This window comes from Salmo salar, chromosome ssa06 (genome assembly GCF_905237065.1).
Source record: "Salmo salar chromosome ssa06, Ssal_v3.1, whole genome shotgun sequence".
In the NCBI taxonomy this organism is placed as follows: domain Eukaryota; kingdom Metazoa; phylum Chordata; class Actinopteri; order Salmoniformes; family Salmonidae; genus Salmo; species Salmo salar.
Window position 1 is genome coordinate 85,575,753 of NC_059447.1, and position 20,835 is coordinate 85,596,587.

Here is a 20,835-nt window from a genome sequence, read left to right on the forward strand (position 1 = left end):
GAGGTCCGTAGGGACGAAGTGCAGTCCAAGATGGCGGAGAGAGAGGACTTCCATTCTCTCATAGGGTCAAAGGTCATGGTGTTGGCATTGGAGAGTTCAGTATGTTCCCATGACGATTCTGAAGTGGTTTGCTCTAAGTTGAAGTTCCAGGTAGTTCCTCTGGACTCTTCTCTTTCTCTATGCCTCACTGACTCCCAGTCCTCGTCCTCCCCTAGACCCTCCATCCTCAGGGCTCTCCGTAGGCTCTGGCTCAGCGCCTCACCCAGGGCACGGAGCTCCTCAACTGGGAGAGGATCTTCCCGAGTGGGCCCCCAATCCTGGATCTTTGGTTGGGGCTGGAGAGAGGGCTGGGTTTGGACAGAAGGTTCTGGCAGTTGTTGATGCTGGGGCTGAAGAGAGGGTGGTGGATGGACAGAGCACTGTAGCTGGGGCTGGAGACAGGGTGGTGGCTGGACAGAACACTGTAGCTGGGGCTGGAGAGAGGGTGGTGGCTGGACAGAGCACTGTAGCTGGGGCTGAAGAGAGGGTGGTGGCTGGACAGAACACTGCAGCTGGGGCTGGAGAGAGGGTGGTGGCTGGACAGAACACTGCAGCTGGGGCTGGAGAGAGGGTGGTGGCTGGACAGAGCACTGTAGCTGGGGCTGGAGAGAGGGTGGTGGCTGGACAGAACACTGCAGCTGGGGCTGGAGAGAGGGTGGTGGCTGGACAGAACACTGCAGCTGGGGCTGGAGAGAGGGTGGTGGCTGGACAGAACACTGCAGCTGGGGCTGGAGAGAGGGTGGTGGCTGGACAGAACACTGCAGCTGGGGCTGGAGAGAGGGTGGTGGCTGGACAGAACACTGCAGCTGGGGCTGGAGAGAGGGTGTGGCTGGACAGAACACTGCAGCTGGACTGGAGAGAGGGTGGTGGCTGGACAGAACACTGCAGCTGGGGCTGGAGAGAGGGTGGTGGCTGGACAGAACACTGCAGCTGGGACTGGAGAGAGGGTTTTGTCTCTAACACTGACTCTCCTTTAGACACACACCCATCTGGCGTAGAGGTAAACAGTCCAAAAACACTCCCCTCGCTCTCCTCTTTGATCCAGTCAGCGCTGGTGAGACTGACCCTCCGTTTGATCCCTTCCACCTCCTCAATCTTCCCCATCACCCTCCAGGCTGCATCCTTCCTCTCCATCTCCTCACACTGCCGCTGGGTTGACCTCTTTTCGTCCACTCTCTCTATCCTCCACCTCCCCCCCGCTCTACCTCCTTCCTGGCTGGGGCTCAGGGCCTGGGTGGTCCCCCCCTCTGGAGACTGCCTGGTGCTGTCCTGTGAATCCTCTACGTCTTGAGATTTAGATGGGAAGGGGGAGATGTTAGACAATTCGTTGTCGTACTCTGAGAGCTCCGTCTCTGAGTCAATGTGAACAGGCTCTTCTTTCAGAGTTACAACTTCTCGGGGCGTGCGAGAACCGTAACGGTACTCAAATAGGAGAACTCTCTTCGGAGAATGAGGGCGGTTCCCATAGAGTAGAACCCCTCTGAGGGAGTCTAGAACAGCGCTGAGGGAGTCTAGAACAGCACTGAGGGAGTCTAGAACAGCGCTGAGGGAGTCTAGAACCCCTCTGAGGGAGTCTAGAACAGCGCCGAGGGAGTCTAGAACAGCCCTGAGGGACTCGTGCATGGCTTCTTTGCCCTCCATGACAGTATTCCTCCTCTCCCTCTCTCCTCCCATGACAGTATTCCTCCTCTCTCTCTCTGCTACCATGACAGTGTCACTCTTCTTCCTCTCCCTCTCTCCTCCCATGACAGTGTCCCTCTTCTCTCTCTCCCTCTCTCCTCCCATAACAGTGTCCCTCTTATCACTTTCCCTCTCTACTCCCATAACAGTGTCCCTCTTCTCTCTCTCCCTCTCTCCTCCCATAACAGTGTCCCTCTTCTCTCTCTCCCTCTCTCCTCCCATGACAGTGTCCCTCTTCTCTCTCTCCCTCTCTCCTCCCATGACAGTGTCCCTCTTCTCTCTCTCCCTCTCTCTCCCCATGGCAGTGTCCCTCTTCTCCCTTTCCCTCTCTCCTCCCATGTCAGTATCCCTCTTTTCCCTCTCCCTCTCTCCTCCCATGACAGTGTCACTCTTCTCCATCTTCTCTCTCTCTCTTCCTTCCATGACCTTGAAGTTGGAGATACCGCCAGAAGGATAGGCTGGCCTCGGCTCTACAAAACCCCACTGAAGGGTCTCCTCAGCTGGGGGAGCACTCATCATCCACAGTCTCTTCAGCCCCCTTTGCCTGGAGGTCCCTGCTGTCTGTGGTGTCCCAGGGGACAGAGTGAGGGTGTGCTGGAGGCTACAGGTGCAGCTCAGCCCCTCAGAGCTCCTCCTCCTGGTTGTCTGGTGATCTAGTGGAAATCTGGGGGAACAACCATCCCGGGTCTCCGCAGAGCCCAGGTGCCTGAGCTTCCCTCCCTGGTTCCCCATCCCAACCCTGGCCTTGCACTCTGAGCAGAGAGGTAAGAGGGGGAGGTCAGCCAACCAGTGGAGCTCAGAGTCTGACGACGATGAAGAAGCATTCGCCTCGATGTTCTCCTCAAAACTCTGTTTCTGTTTTTTAAAACCATGTTCTTCTGACTGACCCCTCTGCACTGTCTCTGCTAGCTCCTTCTCTAGTAGATCCTGGGCAATGATTGGTTGACCCCTACGAGAGGCGGGGATCTTGTGGGTGGAACCACCAAAACACCTGTGGATAGGGCTGGCTTTGTGGATGGGGGTGTGGATGGGGCTGGGTTTGTGGATGGGGGTGTGGATATGGATGGGGCTGGGTTTGTGGATGGGGGTGTGGCTGGGGCTGGGGGTGTGGATGGGGGTGTGGATGGGGGTGTGGATTGGGATGGAGGAGTGGATGAGTTTGGGGAGGAACGGCCTCACAGAGATCCACTCCCTGATGGGTTGGTACAGATGTAATGTGCTGTGGCTCCCTTCCATAAGAACTGCTGCTGTAGTCAGAATACAGTATGTAGACTGGGTGAAACGATGCTCCAGTGTCTGACCAATGTGGTCTAGCTCATCAGTGGACTTTCTTCTGTTTCCCTTGGAATGGTTTTCTCCTAATAAGAAAAGAGATGGTTATATTAGGATATTGTTATAGCAACTGAAAATGTTACAGCTGCCGAATATCTGTTTAGAAATGGCTTGAGTTGTGGATCATTTTAGGTGAGAGGATTAGAATGGAATACAAGTGTACACATTCATTAATGAGAAAAATACATTTTATGTAACCCTGAAACTTTTTTACAGAGTATCTGTATCAGAGCATGTGCGGGGAGTTGAGCGGTTGGAAATCCCTCTCATCACTCATGGAGTGGTGCTTGCACACCGTCAGGTGCTCCATGTCCCTTCCTACCGCTCCACACTCACAGGGAAAAAAACTTCAGCTCCAAATTCGCTCCATTCATTAAAATCACAATTTAACCAACATCCATCTATTTTTTGTGACTACCTGGACCTAACAATTGTTTTTTAAGTATTGAAACTAAACCATATGGATTTGAACTAAAAATATTTGAACAAATGTAAGAAGCGAACATCATTTCAAATATGCTACATGTTGTATTAAACAGCATATAAATACTCTAAATAGGTCAGGAGCCAGACAGGGAGACTGAGAAGGAACGAAAATGAATTATTGAAACTATATCATTGTAATTATTTCAAGGCTATAGCCTACAAAGAAATACATTGTGAAACATTTGCGAGTGCTACACAATAGGCTGTTTTTTTTTGGGGGGGGGGGGGTTGACCTTTATTTAACCAGGTAGGCTAGTTGAGAACAAGTTCTCATTTACAACTGCGACCTGGCCAAGATAAAGCAAAGCAATTCGACACATATAACAACACAGAGTTACACATGGAATAAACAAAACATACAGTCAATAATACAGTAGAACAAAAGAAAACAAAAAGTCTACATACAGTGAGTTCAAATGAGGTAAGATAAGGGAGTTAAGGCAATAAATAGGCCATGGTGGCGAAGTAATTACAATATAGCAATTAAACACTGGAATGGTAGATGTGCAGAAGATGAATGTGCAAGTAGAGATACTGGGGTGCAAAGGAGCAAGATAAATAAATAAATACATTACAGGATGAGGTAGTTGGTTGGGCTATTTATAGATGGGCTATGTACAGGTGCAGTGATCTGTGAGCTGCTCTGACAGCTGGTGCTTAAAGCTAGTGAGGGAGATATGAGTCTCCAGCTTTAGAGATTTTTGCAGTTCGTTTCAGTCCTTGCAGCAGAGAACTGGAAGGAAAGACGACCAAAGGAGGAATTGGCTTTGGGGGTGACCAGTGAGATATACTTGCTGGAGCGCGTGCTACGAGTGGGTGCTGCTATGGTGACCAGTGAGCTGAGATAAGGCGGGTCTTTACCTAGCAGAGACTTGTAGATGACCTAGAGCCAATGGGTTTGGCGACGAGTATGAAGCGAGGGCCAACCAACGAGAGCGTACAGGTCGCAGTGGTGGGTAGTGTCACGTCCTGACCAGTAAAGGGGTCTATTTGTTATTGTAGTTTGGTCAGGACGTGGCAGAGGGTATTTGTTTTCATGGTTTTGTGTATGTGTTTAGATAGAGGGATATTTTGTGTAGAGTGTTTCTGGGGTTTATTGGTGTAAGTGTCGATGTAGAGGGGGTAGTTGATTTAGGTGGTTCGGGGTGTGTGTTTATTGTAGAGGGGTATTTGATTATTGTGTTTCGGGGTGTTGGGTATGTTCTTGTGTTTGTATTTCTAAGGGGCTGTTCCAGTTTTGTATTTCTGTGTTGGCCTGGTATGATTCTCAATCAGGAACAGCTGTACATCGTTGTTGCTGATTGAGAGTCATACTTAGGTCGCCTGTTTTCACCTGTTAGTTTGTGGGAGATTGTGCTGTGTATAGCTTTGTGCCTTACTGGCCTGTTATTCGTCGTTGTGTTTTGTATAGGTGTTTGTTTTGGGTTTTTCCTTCTTTGTCCATAATAAAGAAGATGAGTGTACATATTCCCGCTGCGTTTTGGTCCTCTCTTTATGACAAACGTGACAGGTAGTGTATGGGGCTTTCGTGACAAAACGGATGGCACTGTGATAGACTGCATCCAGTTTGTTGAGTAGAGTGTTGGAGGCTATTTTATAGATGACATCACCGAAGTTGAGGATCGGTAGGCTGGTCAGTTTTACGAGGTTATGTTTGGCAGCATGAGTGAAGGATGCTTTGTTACGATATAGAAGCCGATTCTAGATTCAATTTTGGATTGGAGATGCTTAATGTCTGGAAGGAGAGTTTACAGTCTAACCAGACACCCAGGTATTTGTAGTTGTCCACGTGTTCTAAGTCAGAGATGTCCAGAGTAGTGATGCTGGACGGGCTAGCAGGTGTGGGCAGCGATCGGTTGAAGAGCATGCATTTAGTTTTACTTGCATTTAAGAGCAGTTGGAGGCCACGGAAGGAGAGTTGTATGGCATTGAAGCTCGTCTGGAGGTTAGTTAACACAGTGTCCAAAGAAGGGCCAGAAGTATACAGAATGGTGGGGTCATAAAGCGCTCAGCGTTTAAACATGTAGTTGCATTAAATCATTATAGCCTGTAAATTGCACAAAATAGGCTGTGACTTATTTTGAATTAAATACAAATTAAACAAAAAAGCACTTATTATTGACTTTGAATTCATTTTTAGAATTCATTTTTAGAAACAGGATTGTAGTCAGTCTGTGGCTTTAGGCTCATGAGGCAGAGAATATCCTGTCTACACTGGCAGAGCCACTGGGGATGATCAACACCCTTTTGGTCACTCTTGACAGGCTGGGCAGAGATGCAGAGTTGTTTTTAAAAATGTTCTATAGGTAGGCCTAAAGGTTTTTAGTCAAAAATAACCCAATCAAAACGGAAAGCTCTTTGAATGTGGGAATATGCCAGGCCTATTGGGACAAAATAATTTATGGCCTATTGTATAGATCATTTTTGTTTATAAATACTTTGCTACAATGGCACACTTAGTTATCTGCCCACCTCGTTCCTTTCTTCTAACATGTGCACGTACTGTAGCATGCTTTGGGATACGTGTCTTTTCAGATTCCATAATGATTACTTAGTTGTGGACACTACATCACCGTACACACTCTCTTGCTCTTGGTTCTCATCTTTGTAAGTCACCTTGATTTACCACCTGTGTGTTTTATCAGTTTCTTTATGAAAATATTTAGCGAACTACATGACAGTAGCACTAGAAATGCATGCCCTGAGCTCGTGAAGTGAACACTACTTGGAGCGTCACTGGAGCGAAATTGGAGGTGGCGAGAAGGCTGAGGCTCCAGCCTTTGGGAATCTCGCTCCACGCTCCAGTCAAATTGGACACGCTCCGCTCCAGCTCTGGTCCGCTCAGAGTGAGACTTCACAGAGCACCTGACCACAACGTTTCTCAGACAGAAATAGAAACCATGCTAGATTAGATTATAATGGGTCAGATAGTATTTCATGTCAGAGTGAGATAGATAGTGTTACAGGTGTGTAAGGGAGGCGAAGTCAGGTGCAGGAGAGTAGCGTGTAGTAACAGGCGCACTTTATTCCGTTCCAAAAACGACAGCACAAAATACAATAAACGTGCCCAAAACACGGAACATGTGTGGTAAAATACCCACATAACATACAACAATATTACACAAAGACATGGAGGGGAACAGAGGACTAAATACATGCAATGTGATTAGGGAATGAAAACCAGGTGTGTATGGAACAAGACAAAACAAATGGAAATATGAAAAATGAAAAATGGAGCGGCGATGGCTAGAAAGCCGGTGACGTCGATCGCCGAACGTCCGCCCGAACAAGGAGAGGAGCCGACTTTGGCGGAAGTCGTGACAGATAGAGAGAGAGAAAGAGAGAGAGAGAGAAAGAGAGAGAGACAGGGAGAGAAAGAGAGAGAGAAAGAGAGAGAGACAGAAAAAGAGAGAGCGAAAGATAGAGAGATAGATAGAGAGAGAGATAGAGAGAGAGAAAGAGAGAGAGAGACAGAGACAGAGAGAGAGAGTCAAAGAGAGAGAGAGAGACAGAGACAGAGACAGAGAGAGTAAAGCCTAATATGTTATTCATGTCTCAATGACCAATAAAGTGATTTTCTTGAATTTTCAAATGTCTGGTAATTAGTTATTGCATTGTTATTATAATGCTATGTTTCAATCCTAATAAAGATTTATCACATGTTCCGATCAATTTGGTATTTGTTTTGGCTTAGTCCCGAATACAGACCAGTGGGCAACTCATAATTAAGAACGCATTATATACAGAAAAAAAAATACTATTTGTGAGAGATATGCATCAAAGTAAATACATAGGCTAAGGCTAATGCAAGATGTCAACAGTATCAAAAGTTACGATGAAAACTTGGATTTTAAGACGTCATCCAAGTTCCTTTTCAAAAACACTACCTGAGAAAGTATCGATAAATACTTACACTTTTCTGACGCAACATCGGTTTCTGCCAAATTCCATGAGCGACAGCAACATGGATAACTGCACGCGCTGAGATTACCAACTGACAAGCGACAGAACCCGCCCTCCCACTGTGAGAGACAGGTCATGAACCAATCACTGCTGTTCATCAGCAATTGGGACGGCTCCAATTAGTCCTTGCGACCCGGATCCTTGGGACTTCCCTACCTCATTGAAGTTGAAATTTAAAATGGTTAAGGTAAGGGTTAAGGTTAGGTAAGGGTTATGGTTAGTGTAAGGGTAAGGGTAGGGGTTAAGGTTAGGGTTTAGGAGAGGGAGGACATCCCAAGTATCCCAGATAGCACTAACCAGTATGAAATTCAGCATGGGGCTGGGGGTGTGGATGGGGCACATAGACTGCAGACTGAATAAACAGGCAGACGGTGAAAGGAGATTTAAGGGTAGCTAATACCTTAACCTTAATCTGTACGGGGTTTCTCTACCTAACAGAATAAAGCCAGATAAACATATAAAGGCATGGATTTAACCTACAATGTTGAAATGCTGTTTGTAAACTCCTGCTGTTGATGTTGTATAGAGTTTCATGTTTCCAGGTTGAATGTTGGATCTCTTGTTTGATGCAAGTCTGATGTCTTGAAAATATTCAACAAGGACCTTCAGTTCTCACACTATGACCCCTAAATACCCTAGATCTGTTTGAGCTACACTATCTCTGTGTGCTCACACTATTCATGTCAGCTGAACAAAGCACACACACAGACAAACACACACAGACAAACACACACACACACACACACACACATGAGTGGATTAGAATGAAATATAAGTATCTACATTCATGAATATGGAAAGAAAATGTCAGACAGACAGACAGACAGACAGACAGACAGACAGACAGACAGACAGACAGACAGACAGACAGACAGACAGACAGACAGACAGACAGACAGACAGACAGACAGACAGACAGACACAGACAGACACACAGACAGACACACAGACAAACACACACACAGACACACACACACACACGCTGAGCTGAGCACTATAAGGGGTTATTCTGACATCTGAGCCAGCTGTCATGTGGTTGGTTGATGAAGGAGGGAATAGACCTCCTGCTGGCAGACCCAGGGGCTTTGCAGCTCAGCAAGTGCACCTGGACACACTAGAGTAATGTCCTGTGTAATGTCCAGTATAGTATATCTTGACACACTAGAGTAATGTCCAGTATAGTATATCTTGACACACTAGAGTAATGTCCAGTATAGTATATCTTGACACACTAGAGTAATGTCCAGTATAGTATATCTTGACACACTAGAGTAATGTCCAGTATAGTATATCTTGACACACTAGAGTAATGTCCAGTATAGTATAACTTGACACACTATAGTAATGTCCTGTATAATGTCCAGTATAGTATAACTTGACACACTAGAGTAATGTCCAGTATAGTATAACTTGACACATTAGAGTAATGTCTAGTATAGTATAACTTGACACACTAGAGTAATGTCCAGTATAGTATAACTTGACACACTAGAGTAATGTCCAGTATAGTGTAACTTGACACACCAGAGTAATGTCCAGTATAATGTCCATGCCACACCCTGACCATAGAGAGCCCTTGTTTCTCTATGGTGTAGTAGGTCAGGGCGTGACTAGGGGGTAGTCTAGTTTATATTTCTATGTTGTGTTCTAGTTTATATTTTCTATGTTGGTGTTTTGTATGATTCCCAATTAGAGGCAGCTGGTAATCGTTGTCTCTAATTGGGGATCATATTTAGGTAGCTATTTTTCCCACCTGTGTTTGTGGGATATTGTTTTGTGTTTGTGCCTGTGCACCACGTAGTCATGTTTAGTTGTTCATTTATTTGATTTATTTGTTTTTGGCTTGAAGTTTCACTTTGGAATAAAGATGTGGAACTCTAAACACGCTGCGCCTTGGTCCCGTTCTTACGACAACCGTGACAGTCCAGTATAGTATATCTTGACACACTAGAGTAATGTCCAGTATAATGTCCAGTATAGTATAACTTGACACACTAGAGTAATGTCCAGTATAGTGTCCAGTATAGGCCTCTTCAGAAATGATCTCGGAGCCTCAGGATGAGGAGCCATCCACCTCCTCAGCCACACAGGTGTCTTCACAAATGTTGTCTGAGCCTGAGGATGAGGATGAGGATGAACCCATTTGCCTCCACTTCTCCCCAGCAGGATTCTTCAGGTGTGTTTGTGTGTGTGGGTACACGCACACGTGTTTGTGTGCATCCCTGCATAACATAAACAAAATAAATAATTTCCCTTTTGTAAAGTTTTAAGTTTCCATATTGTAAGTAACAATGATAATTTTATTATTACTGGGTATGTATGTGGGATGTTCCATCACTATAAATGCTGTGAATAACGTGTGTAAACTAATGCCCATGTGCTCTCCATTAGAAATCCCTTTAGCAGCATCCCCACCAAATTCTGCTGCTGAGGATGAACCACTGTCTACAGACAATGCAGACTGGCCTTCAGTTCTGACTGAATTCGGACACAACTAGTTTGCAGAGGACCAAGTGAGGTACCACCTGACTTTGTTTTCCCAAGGAATGAGAGTGATGGAAGAAGTTGCCACCACCAGTATTTCAGGAAGACCTTGGTGAGTGATTGAAAAAAATCCCTAGAAGTTGGTTGGTGTATTCTGAAAGAAACAACAAACAGCCTCTTCTGCTTCTTCTGCAAACTCTTTTCTAAGAAGAAAATTAATTTAACAAACTCAGGACTGACAGACTGGAAACATGCAAGTTCTTTGCTGACTTCACACGACAGCAGTCCAGAACACCAAAACGGCATGGAAACATGGAAAGAACTGGCAATGAGGATAAAAAAAGGGGAAACGATTGAAAAGCACGAGATGGTACTTATGGAGGCTGAGAGGATAAGATGAAGAGAGGTGTTGACACATCTGATTGCTATTGTACCGTCTCTGACAATTAGAAATATGGCACTAAGGGGACACACAAACACTGTACTCTCCATCAAATGGACATTTCCTCAAAGAGGTTGAACTGATGAACTGATGATCCAGTCATGAAAGAGCACCTTAACCGTGTCTAAAAAGGGACCTTGAGTCACACCAACAGCTACCTTGGCCACCAAATACAGAATGAACTCATTGATTTGCTGAGAAGCAAGGTCATTTCAATAATGGTGAGTGACATCAAGCTGGCAAATTCTTCTCTATCATTCTAGATTGCACCTCAGATGTCAGCCACACTGAACAGTTATCAGTTGTGATTAGAATTGTGTCACTGAAGGAGGTGCCCCACATAAAGGAACATTTTATGGGGTTTTTGGAGGCAGAGGAGTCCACGGGATTTGGCATCCGTGATTCTCAACAGACTAGAGGAGCTTAACATTCCATTTGAGGACTGCAGAGGACAGTCTGATGATAATGGGGCCAACATGAGAGGCACAAACAAAGGTGTCCAAGCCAGACTCCTGGAAATGAATCCAAGAGCTCTATTTGTGACATGTGGGGCTCACACATTGAACCTGGTTGTGGCTGATGCTGCTAAAAGTTCTGTCGATGCCACAGGTTACTTTGGCATCTTACAACAAACTGTACACCTTGTTCTCAGCCTCCACACAGCGATGGGTCATCCTGAAAAAACATGTGGACATAACTTTGAAGATGTGGACTGAGACAAGGTGGGAGAGTAAAGTTAAGAGTGTCGAGCCACTGAGGTATCAGGCAGCAGCGGTGAGAGAGGCATTGATTGAGGTTAGGGATCAAACCAAAGACCCTGTGATAAAGATTGAGGCCCATTCCTTGTCAGAGGAGGTGGGATCATACCGCTTCAGCATCTGTACAGTGGTGTGGTATGACATCTTGAGCCAGATCCAACATGTGAGCAAGCTGATGCAGTCTCCCAGTATGCATGTGGATGTTGCAGTCAGTCTTCTCAGAAAGACAGAGAGAGGTCTCAGCAACTACAGGGCAACAGGCTTTATGACTGCACAAATGTCAGCCAAGGATATTGGCGAGGGTATGAATGTAGAGGCCGTTCTACAACAAAAAAGGCGGAGGTCCACAAAGCGGCACTTTTCATACGAATCATTTGATGAGCCTTTGAGTGATGCCCTGAAGAAGCTGGAGGTGACATTTTTCAATGTCGTTGTTGATGCTGCAACCTCAGCCCTTCAGGAAAGATTTTACACATTGGAAAATGTGGAAGAGAAGTTTGGAGTGCTGTCAACCTTCCAAAGTCTCTCAAATGAGGAGCTGACAGAACAATGTGAGGCCCTTAGTGTGACACTGCACTATAAAGAACACTCAGACTTGGATGGCAGAGAGCTTGCACAGGAACTGAAGAACTTGCCTGACTTGCCATCGAAGACAATGACCCTGCTTGAGCTGCTGATATTTTTACATGAAAGGGAGCTCTCAGAAATGTATCCAAATTTGCGGACTGCTCTCAGAATTGGTCTTACTCTTACAGTGATGGTAGCTGAAGCAGAGAAGAGCTTTTCAAAGCTGAAGCTCATCAAATCCTACCTGAGGTCCACCATGTCACAGGAACACCTTAGTGGCCTTGCTGTCATCAGTATTAACCATGCAATTGCTGGGCAGATTCCTTATGATGATGTAATTGATGACTTTGCATCAAGGAAGGCAAGAAAGGTTAGGGTTTAGATGGCAGTTGTCCAATTTAGTTTGTGTGTTGTTTGAAGTGCAATAGTATAATAATCAGGTTCTCTTCTTTATAAGTGTGTTATTCTATTTGTGTGATATAGGATTTGTGCAATTTAGTTTTATTTGTGTGTTTTTTGTTAGCAATAGGTTAATAGTGTAATAATTCGATTCCCTTTTTTATCTGTATTTATATACTACAATTTGTTTCTATTTGTCTTTGTTACTTCTTTGTGATATTTGTGAGCCTTATTTTTGTATATATTTTTAGATTTATATAGTTCGCCCATGGAGCCATACAAGCTAGAACCGCCACTGGATTTGCTTATTATAAGGAATATAAAATGATTTATACTTTTACTTTGAAGTATATATTTTAGCAATTACATTTACTTTTGATACTTAAGTATATTTAAGCAATTATACACGAGGGGGTGTGGTATATGGCCAATTGATATTATAAACTGGTTAACAACGTAATTAAAGCAGTAAAAATACATATTTTGTCATACCCGTGGTGTACGGTCTGATATACCACGGCTGTCAGCCAATCAGCAGTCAGGGCTCAAACCACCCTGTTTATAATTAAAAACAAATACTTTTAGACTTTGAATCAAGTAGTATGTGAGTTATAGATCTGTTATATTCATTGAAAGCAAGTCTAAGAAGTGGTAGATATGTTCTATGTGCACTATTTCTATGCTTCCCATTCTTATGTTTAATTTTGCTTATTTTAGTTCCGGTTTTGTACAGCAGCTTCAAACAGCTGAAAATACAATATTTTTGATTATGGAAAATATAATTCACAGCGAATCAGATGTTACAATGATTTTCATCACAATTTCTGCTTGTTTTGTCACATAAACTGAAATTAGGTGAACTATTCTAGTTTTAGCAACGAGGAAATGGCAAAGCTATTAGGCACTGCATCTCAGTGTTACTATAGTACGTGGTTCGAATCCAGACTGTCTTGCATCCGGCCGTGATTGGGAATCCCATAGGGCGGTGCACAATTGGCCCAGCGTCGTTGGGGTTTGGCCGGAGTAGACGTCATTGTAAATAAGAATTTGTTCTTAACTAACCTGCCTGGTTAAACATATATATATATTTTTAAGTATTGTTGCACTCTGTTACACCATAGTCCACTAGATGTCAGCAGTGTCTTCAACAACACTGTGTGCTGCTTTCACAGCATCATATGCAGCGGGACACGTGTTTCTTCAAGAACTATGTTGGCTACATGTGTTATAAGGCGGCATAATGTAACTACAACCCCTGAAGGTTAGGGTAAATAACTTCGGCCAAGCAGGCAGCATTTGTCAACCAGATTGGGCTATCAATTTCCCTCAATGTAGCCTGGGGTAGTGGTTGGGATATTGTAGAAACAGTAGGTAGGCTATGCCAAGGCTATAGTAAATAGCATACATCGTTTTTGTTTCTTTAAAACAGCATATAAAAGAGAATAATAGCGTGTTGAGCGGACAGTCGTCCTTGCAGACAAGGTCATCTATTTTCAATTGAGAATAATACGATTCTTAGGCTATAGTTGTTTTCAATAAATCAAAAGCAAAATTAAACACTATTATATTTTTAACTGTCTGTTCCATCTCAACAGAGAGAGAGAGAGAGAGAGAGAGAGAGAGATGTGCCTCCACGCCAACTTTGTATTCAACACAAGTATTGTCATTCCATTCTCCGTTCTGACCCATATCGTCACTAAACTGCCGACTCCAGCGTTTTAAACTTGAATTCCCGCGGAGTGACAGTGACAGACTTTGTCATTCCATTCAGCATCATTTAACAGCATCACTCTCCTCTCCTCTCCACTCTTACCCACCGTAGCGCACTGCTGGCATTGGCAGCGGCAGGGAGTCCACGGAGCGGGGAGGGTAGGCATTGAATGACAGTACGCGGTGTGGTGTGCAGTGGACGCGGAGGGCTTACCCGGTCTGCCCTATAAGGTTGTGGAATTAGCTCCATGCTAATATCGGCAGGAGAGGCAAAGCATCGCGTTTATATCTAGTCTACTGCCTCTCTAGTCAGTGGTGTTTTTCAGAGTCTAAACAGGCTCCTTCACAGCCATGGCTGAGGGCGGAGAAGGAGAAGATGATATACAGTTCTTGCGAACTGTAAGTAGATATATTATTTGACTACTTTTTATGCATAACAAAAGCATTTTTTTTTTCTTGGATCGAGTGTGGATATGGCTTTATATGGCTACAACTGATGCTGGATAGAGAGAGAGAACGAGTCTGTCCTTCCCTCGAATACCTGGACTAATGCTAAATCTGGATATAACAACTTTCAAAATTATTCTAATGCTCTGTCTTAAAATATATATTTTTGTGCATTTTTATTTTGGGGTGTTTTATATAATTAATGAGATTCTGCCCTTGTTGGGAAATTGTCCTTTAGGTGTATGCTGCACGCTATGGGCTGCAGCGCAGTGAGTTAGCGGCATTGTGGCTCCCGGAGCACCTGTCGCCAGAGTTCCAGCCACACTGGAATTAAAATGAAATTCCCAGCTGCACGTTCAAGGGGCACATTTATAGGCCTACATAACCATAACCAAATGTAAAAAATATGCAGGATAAAAGTTGTGATTTTTACATGAACGTTCTAATATGATTGGTTTAGAGTATGGTTGTGTTGTCAGATCTGTTGGCCTCTATAATGACAGTTATTTATAGATTCAACTTGAAGAACATAAGGTTTCTTGGGGGGGTTTTCTCGGGTTTTCTATCTGCGTGTGGGTTGTGGTCGTTTTCTGATAGGCTGTTGTTGATTTAATCGCCAAGCGAAAAGCTGAAGCTATTTTTACCTTTGTGCTTTGCTTTGACACAGAGTGAGGTGTTTTAATAAGTTCTGTTCACACGTTAGAGAACCCTAGGCAAGGCTCAGCTATTTTAGTGGTCGACGCAGATAGGTTTCTCACCATAGGCTACATAGGGTAGATGTTGGGGTACAAGGCAGTTATATTTGTAAACGATATGATGTACAGTATGTATGTTGGCCTGGTGTGAATAACCATCCGTCATAGTTGGTTGACCATTGACATATCGGCTAGTCTGGACTAGCCTTTACCACCTTTGGACACTGGAGATGTGTGTGTCACCTATAACCCAGCTAATTCAGTATGGTTCCTAAAGAACTACTCTGGTATTAGGGTAACTACCTGTCCTAAATAACTACTCTGGTATTAGGGTAACACCTGTCCTAAAGAACTACTCTGGTATTAGGGTTATACCTGTCCTAAAGAACTACTCTGGTATTAGGGTTATACCTGTCCTAAAGAACTACTCTGGTATTAGGGTAACACCTGTCCTAAAGAACTACTCTGGTATTAGGGTTATACCTGTCCTAAAGAACTACTCTGGTATTAGGGTAACACCTGTCCTAAAGAACTACTCTGGTATTAGGGTAACACCTGTCCTAAAGAACTACTCTGGTATTAGGGTAACACCTGTCCTAAATAACTACTCTGGTATTAGGGTAATTACCTGTCCTAAAGAACTACTCTGGTATTAGTGTAACACCTGTCCTAAAGAACTACTCTGGTATTAGGGTTATACCTGTCCTAAAGAACTACTCTGGTATTAGGGTAACACCTGTCCTAAAGAACTACTCTGGTATTAGTGTAACACCTGTCCTAAAGAACTACTCTGGTATTAGGGTTATACCTGTCCTAAAGAACTACTCTGGTATTAGTGTATCACCTGTCCTAAAGAACTACTCTGGTATTAGTGTAACACCTGTCCTAAAGAACTACTCTGGTATTAGTGTAACACCTGTCCTAAAGAACTACTCTGGTATTAGGGTAACACCTGTCCTAAAGAACTACTCTGGTATTAGGGTTATACCTGTCCTAAAGAACTACTCTGGTATTAGGGTAATTACCTGTCCTAAAGAACTACTCTGGTATTAGGGTTATACCTGTCCTAAAGAACTACTCTGGTATTAGGGTAACTACCTGTCCTAAAGAACTACTCTGGTATTAGTGTAACACCTGTCCTAAAGAACTACTCTGGTATTAGGGTTATACCTGTCCTAAAGAACTACTCTGGTATTAGGGTAACACCTGTCCTAAAGAACTACTCTGGTATTAGGATACACCTGTCCTAAAGAACTACTCTGGTATTAGTGTAACACCTGTCCTAAAGAACTACTCTGGTATTAGGGTAACACCTGTCCTAAAGAACTACTCTGGTATTAGTGTAACACCTGTCCTAAATAACTACTCTGGTATTAGGGTAACACATGTCCTAATGAACTACTCCGGTATTAGGATATACCTGTCCTAATGGGCTACTGGTAGTAGACTATAGCTTGTGTACATTCAGATAATGACCTCTATTAAGAGGTAATTATAAAAGGCTTATGCCTAGCGCTTGGAGTTTGATCATTTGTGATATCTTAGACATGCTGTTGCTGATAAAGTGTCATATGATGGAGAATAACACATTACATTTGGTGGTTTGGTTGTCGCAATAGGAGCAACTTGAATTTGGATGTTGATCCAAATGATTGAGTGAGCATAATTGATTTGTCTAGAGTTGGGTACAGATCCCATATCATTGTCTAGAGTTGGTTTTAGATCCATAGCTTACAGTACGTTACCATAGAGAGAAAACCAGTGGTGGCTGTTTGACAGGTGACAGGTCGGTCACCAGTATTTAACAGGCCTGTGATATGCTGACCCCGATGGCTCTCAGATTCCCGACACTCACACCACTCAATGGCATCCTGATTATCTGATGACAACAGACATATTCCAGGGGGGGTTTCCCACGGCCCCAAGTACACATTACATTTTGTCAATAGTATAATCAGGCTTTAGTCTGTCACAAAATACTATCAATAGTCAGTTGATATATAAACATGTACGTCAGTGTTAATTGAATTTGAAATGTGTTATTAGATATGATTTATATGTAATTCATAATTGAGTTGTTAATTTGTCATTTTAGTTTATGTAACATTACAGATATTATATTATTCCAACAGCAGGTCTATGTCCACTCATATTTTATATTTGTATCTTTAGATGTATTTATTCTTCAGGATATCTTCAAATATCTGAAATGCATTATCAACATCCACAACAAGCCCTGGTATTTAGAACGATGAACTGATCTTCCAAGATGTGTAGGCCTGGGATATGATTAAATGATCAGCATGCCATCAGATCTGGGGATCGAGGCCGGAGTGTGTTATGCTGTTGAGGTGTAAAAGTGATAAGCCTGGCAGAGCCTTGGGCCTCTCATACACCTAGGTCTCTGTCGGGAGGAATTAAGGAAAAGGATTTTGAGTGGAAGAGGGACGCGTTACATCCCCACGAAAGCCTCAATATGAAGGATACCCCCTACTGACAGTTTAGTCATTTACAACGCCTCATTCTTTCCAGTTCGAAGTGGGTGGGTATAACCTGTGGAACGTTCCAACAGGAATCTATTCCAAAAAACTTCGTAAATAACAAGGTTGTCAACAAACAACTCATACAAAGTTGTATAGCGGCAGAATAAGATACCGGGTAGGGAGTGGACTATTTAATTCCGTTTTTCACTCAACACGTTTATTCCGGAAAATGTCTGTCCTCACTCTGGTAGCCTATGGACAAACATTAAGAATACGTTACGTGGTGAGTTGATGCCTATTATGCAGTTAGTTGATTTGATCATGCTACGTTGTATCCGTTGTTTTTTAACAACCTTGTACTTTACGAAGTTTTTGGAACATATTCCTGTTAGAACGTTCCACAAATTATACCCACGAATTTAGGTGCGACTTGAAGACTTTGTAGTTCTTTAATTTGGCCAGAACAGACCGACACAAGCTCCGTTTCCATCCAACTGGAGACATATTTTCAAGTTTATATTCTAAAATCCGCATGAAAACATTACGCGTATTTTCCCACAAGAGACGTGTTTCCATCAAATTGATTTGTTGCGGATAAAAGACTGTGCGTGATGACGTAGTGCACATAAACAAATACATGTTGTTCTTAAATTCCCATGTACTGAATACAAAAATAGAAGTTAAAATGTGTTCCCATTGCATTTTCAACTCTACTGATGGTTTTCTCACCTCCCAAAAATGTTGTTTTAAATAGCGACTGTGCCCCAACAGTTTGCAGAGACAGTGTGGGTATAGCCTATATACATGATGAGATTATTATGGACAAACGACAGCCAAGCATCGATGATCATGTCACCAGAATAAGACCTTCAATATTTATTGGAAAGGAGCATCAAGCGCATCCCCGTGCACTTTCACCACCCTGTGAAGTTTATCATAATGTATTTCATCTGTAGCCTAATAAACTGTGTGCTTTCCCGACGAGTCGTAATGTGATGGTCACTAAACATGTCATCGTCTGCCTCCCAAGTTTACTTGATGGTTATTAATATCAATATTTGCACATAAAAACGTTTCCACCGATAAATATCGCATAATTAATTTACCAACACAAAAAGATCCCACCGTGTCTATAGTATTTTGTTTTGTCGACATTTGGAAAGTCTACTAACAAATATTCTTGTTCCGTCAGGCCTGGCATTAAACATTTTTATCCAACATGTAGCCTACTTTACTCCATAAAAAGGTTGGATGGAAACCTGATTACAGAATTCAAATGGCCGTGGCTTTTATCTGCAGTATTGGCAGCTGTTGAATTGTATGGCCTTATTATTTCACTGATAGAATATTCTGTCCGTGGCGCTATTTCAGACATCATGACTGTCTATGTTCAGAATATTAAAGATGACAGAACTCCCTGTATTGCAGTCTGATGAGTATTAGCAACAGGTACACGAGCGTTTCTTTTTGAATCGGTAATGGAGTTGCAGTCCTAGACAATAAAATATGGAAGAACTATCAACACAACAACAAAATAAGGGAATTTATGTTGCACATCAACTGATGTGTATTCACAAGAAGTGTAGCTTTTTGTGATAATTGGTAATGAGGTTGTAGTCTTGGCAAATGGAAAACAACATGTAAGAATTTGAAGCATTTCCATGAAATTGGACTTGTTCATCATCTCAGTTACAAAGTGTGATTGTGGAGTCAGAAGTTCAAAAGCTTGGATGTACAGTAGTGCTGAGCGATTAACCAACATTTCGTTTTTTTCGGTTGTTAAGCAACTAATAGACCCACATTAAATTACTTGAAATGTATTTAGTGTTTTGTGAGCCCAATGCGCCGTTTCTCTAGAGGGAAATAAAATAATTTATGAGAAAAGTCATGTCAAGAACTATGTGGGACGCTGGGCAGAAGGGAGTTGTAGTTTTCATTGAGCAGTATTCAACCAAATTCAGTGCAAGAACGTGGTAATTACCTACAATGCCCACAATCCATTGCGCCTGTTTTTTTCCATCTCAGACCGAGATGAATTTACTATGTTAGGTTAGAAACACACAGACTTGCATAGAGAGGAATGTACACAACACAACAAGTAGAAGGTTAGAGAAAGTTGAATGATTCCTTATCTACTTTGAAGAACTAGTCAAATGACTTCGCCAGACAGCTCTGCAGCATGCTTAGGCAGGCTAGCCTAGCTAAATAGGATAACTAAAGACTACAGTATGGGGAGCAGAAAGAAAGTTGTCTGGCTTTTTGGCTGCTACTGCCTGAACAGAGATGAGATGATGACTTTAAGGAATGAAAAATAATAAAGTAATCAAATAAAAACGAAGTAACAAACACAACTGAAAATGTTAATTATTTCATAGTAATTTCCTGGTTTTTCTATTGATGTCTACCCAATGTAGACCTGACAGAGACAATATTCAATATTTTTAATATTTTGGCAATTGAATGTTCACTATTTTTGGCTTTGGAATGTCCATTAAAAGCGCTAAAATCATTTTAATGTCATTATTTCATAATGCATTTAATTAATGTTTAAAAAAATTATTGAAATCGTACACCGTGATTATTTTTAAACCAAACCGACCTCAAAAGCACTAATCGCTCAGCACTAAATCTACAGGTAACTGACAAAATAAAGGAAACACCAACATAAAGCGTGTTAATAGTGCATTGGGTCACCACCAGCCAAAACAGCTTTAATGCACCTTGGTATATCTTCTACAAGTGTCTAGATCTCTATTGGATGGATGTGACACCATTCTTCCACAACAAATTCCATCATTTTGTGTTTTGTTGATGGTGATGGAAAGCGGTGTCTCTGGTTCCGCTCCAGAATCTCTTAGAAGTATTCAGTTGGGTTGAGATCTGGTGACTGAGACGGTCATGGCAATTTACATCGTTTTCATGCTCATAAAACCATTCAGTGTCCGGTCTTGCCCTATGGATGGAGGGGCGTTGTCATCCTACGGGGGCATAGCCATGATAGGCAAAATAATGGCCAAAATAATGGCATGCCCAGGATTTTTATACATGCCCCTAAGCATGATGGGATTTCTTTGCTTAATTAAGTTAGGAACCACTCCTGTGTGGAAGCACCTGCTTTCAATATACTTTGTATACCTCATTTACTTAAGTGTTTCCATTATTTTGGCAGTTACACGTATATTTCTATTCCAATGATATCAAACTTTGTGGTTGTGATGTCATACGTGTCATTAACTCAAGGGGTGATATGCAGAGTTGTGTAGGTAGATGCACCTTTAAACGCCCGGTATCTACACCTTTAATCCCAGGTAAGGTGCTTTTCCCAGTCCCTAGCCTCGTCCCATTTCCCC

General features: G+C 42.9%; 1 protein-coding gene across 5 annotated transcripts in view; it reads left to right on the forward strand.

The window, feature by feature from the left end:
* Positions 1-13,998: 13,998 nt before the first annotated feature.
* LOC106608253 (ryanodine receptor 3) overlaps positions 13,999-20,835 on the forward strand; it is a 288,745-nt gene continuing 281,908 nt past the window's right edge. For all 5 annotated transcript variants that reach the window (XR_006770345.1, XM_045721102.1, XM_045721103.1 and 2 more), the window contains exon 1: positions 13,999-14,259. Coding sequence is in view for 4 of the 5 variants with exons in the window: in XM_045721102.1 (XP_045577058.1) it covers positions 14,212-14,259 (48 nt within the window). In the remaining variant the exon portion in view is untranslated. The remainder of the gene's footprint in view (positions 14,260-20,835) is intronic.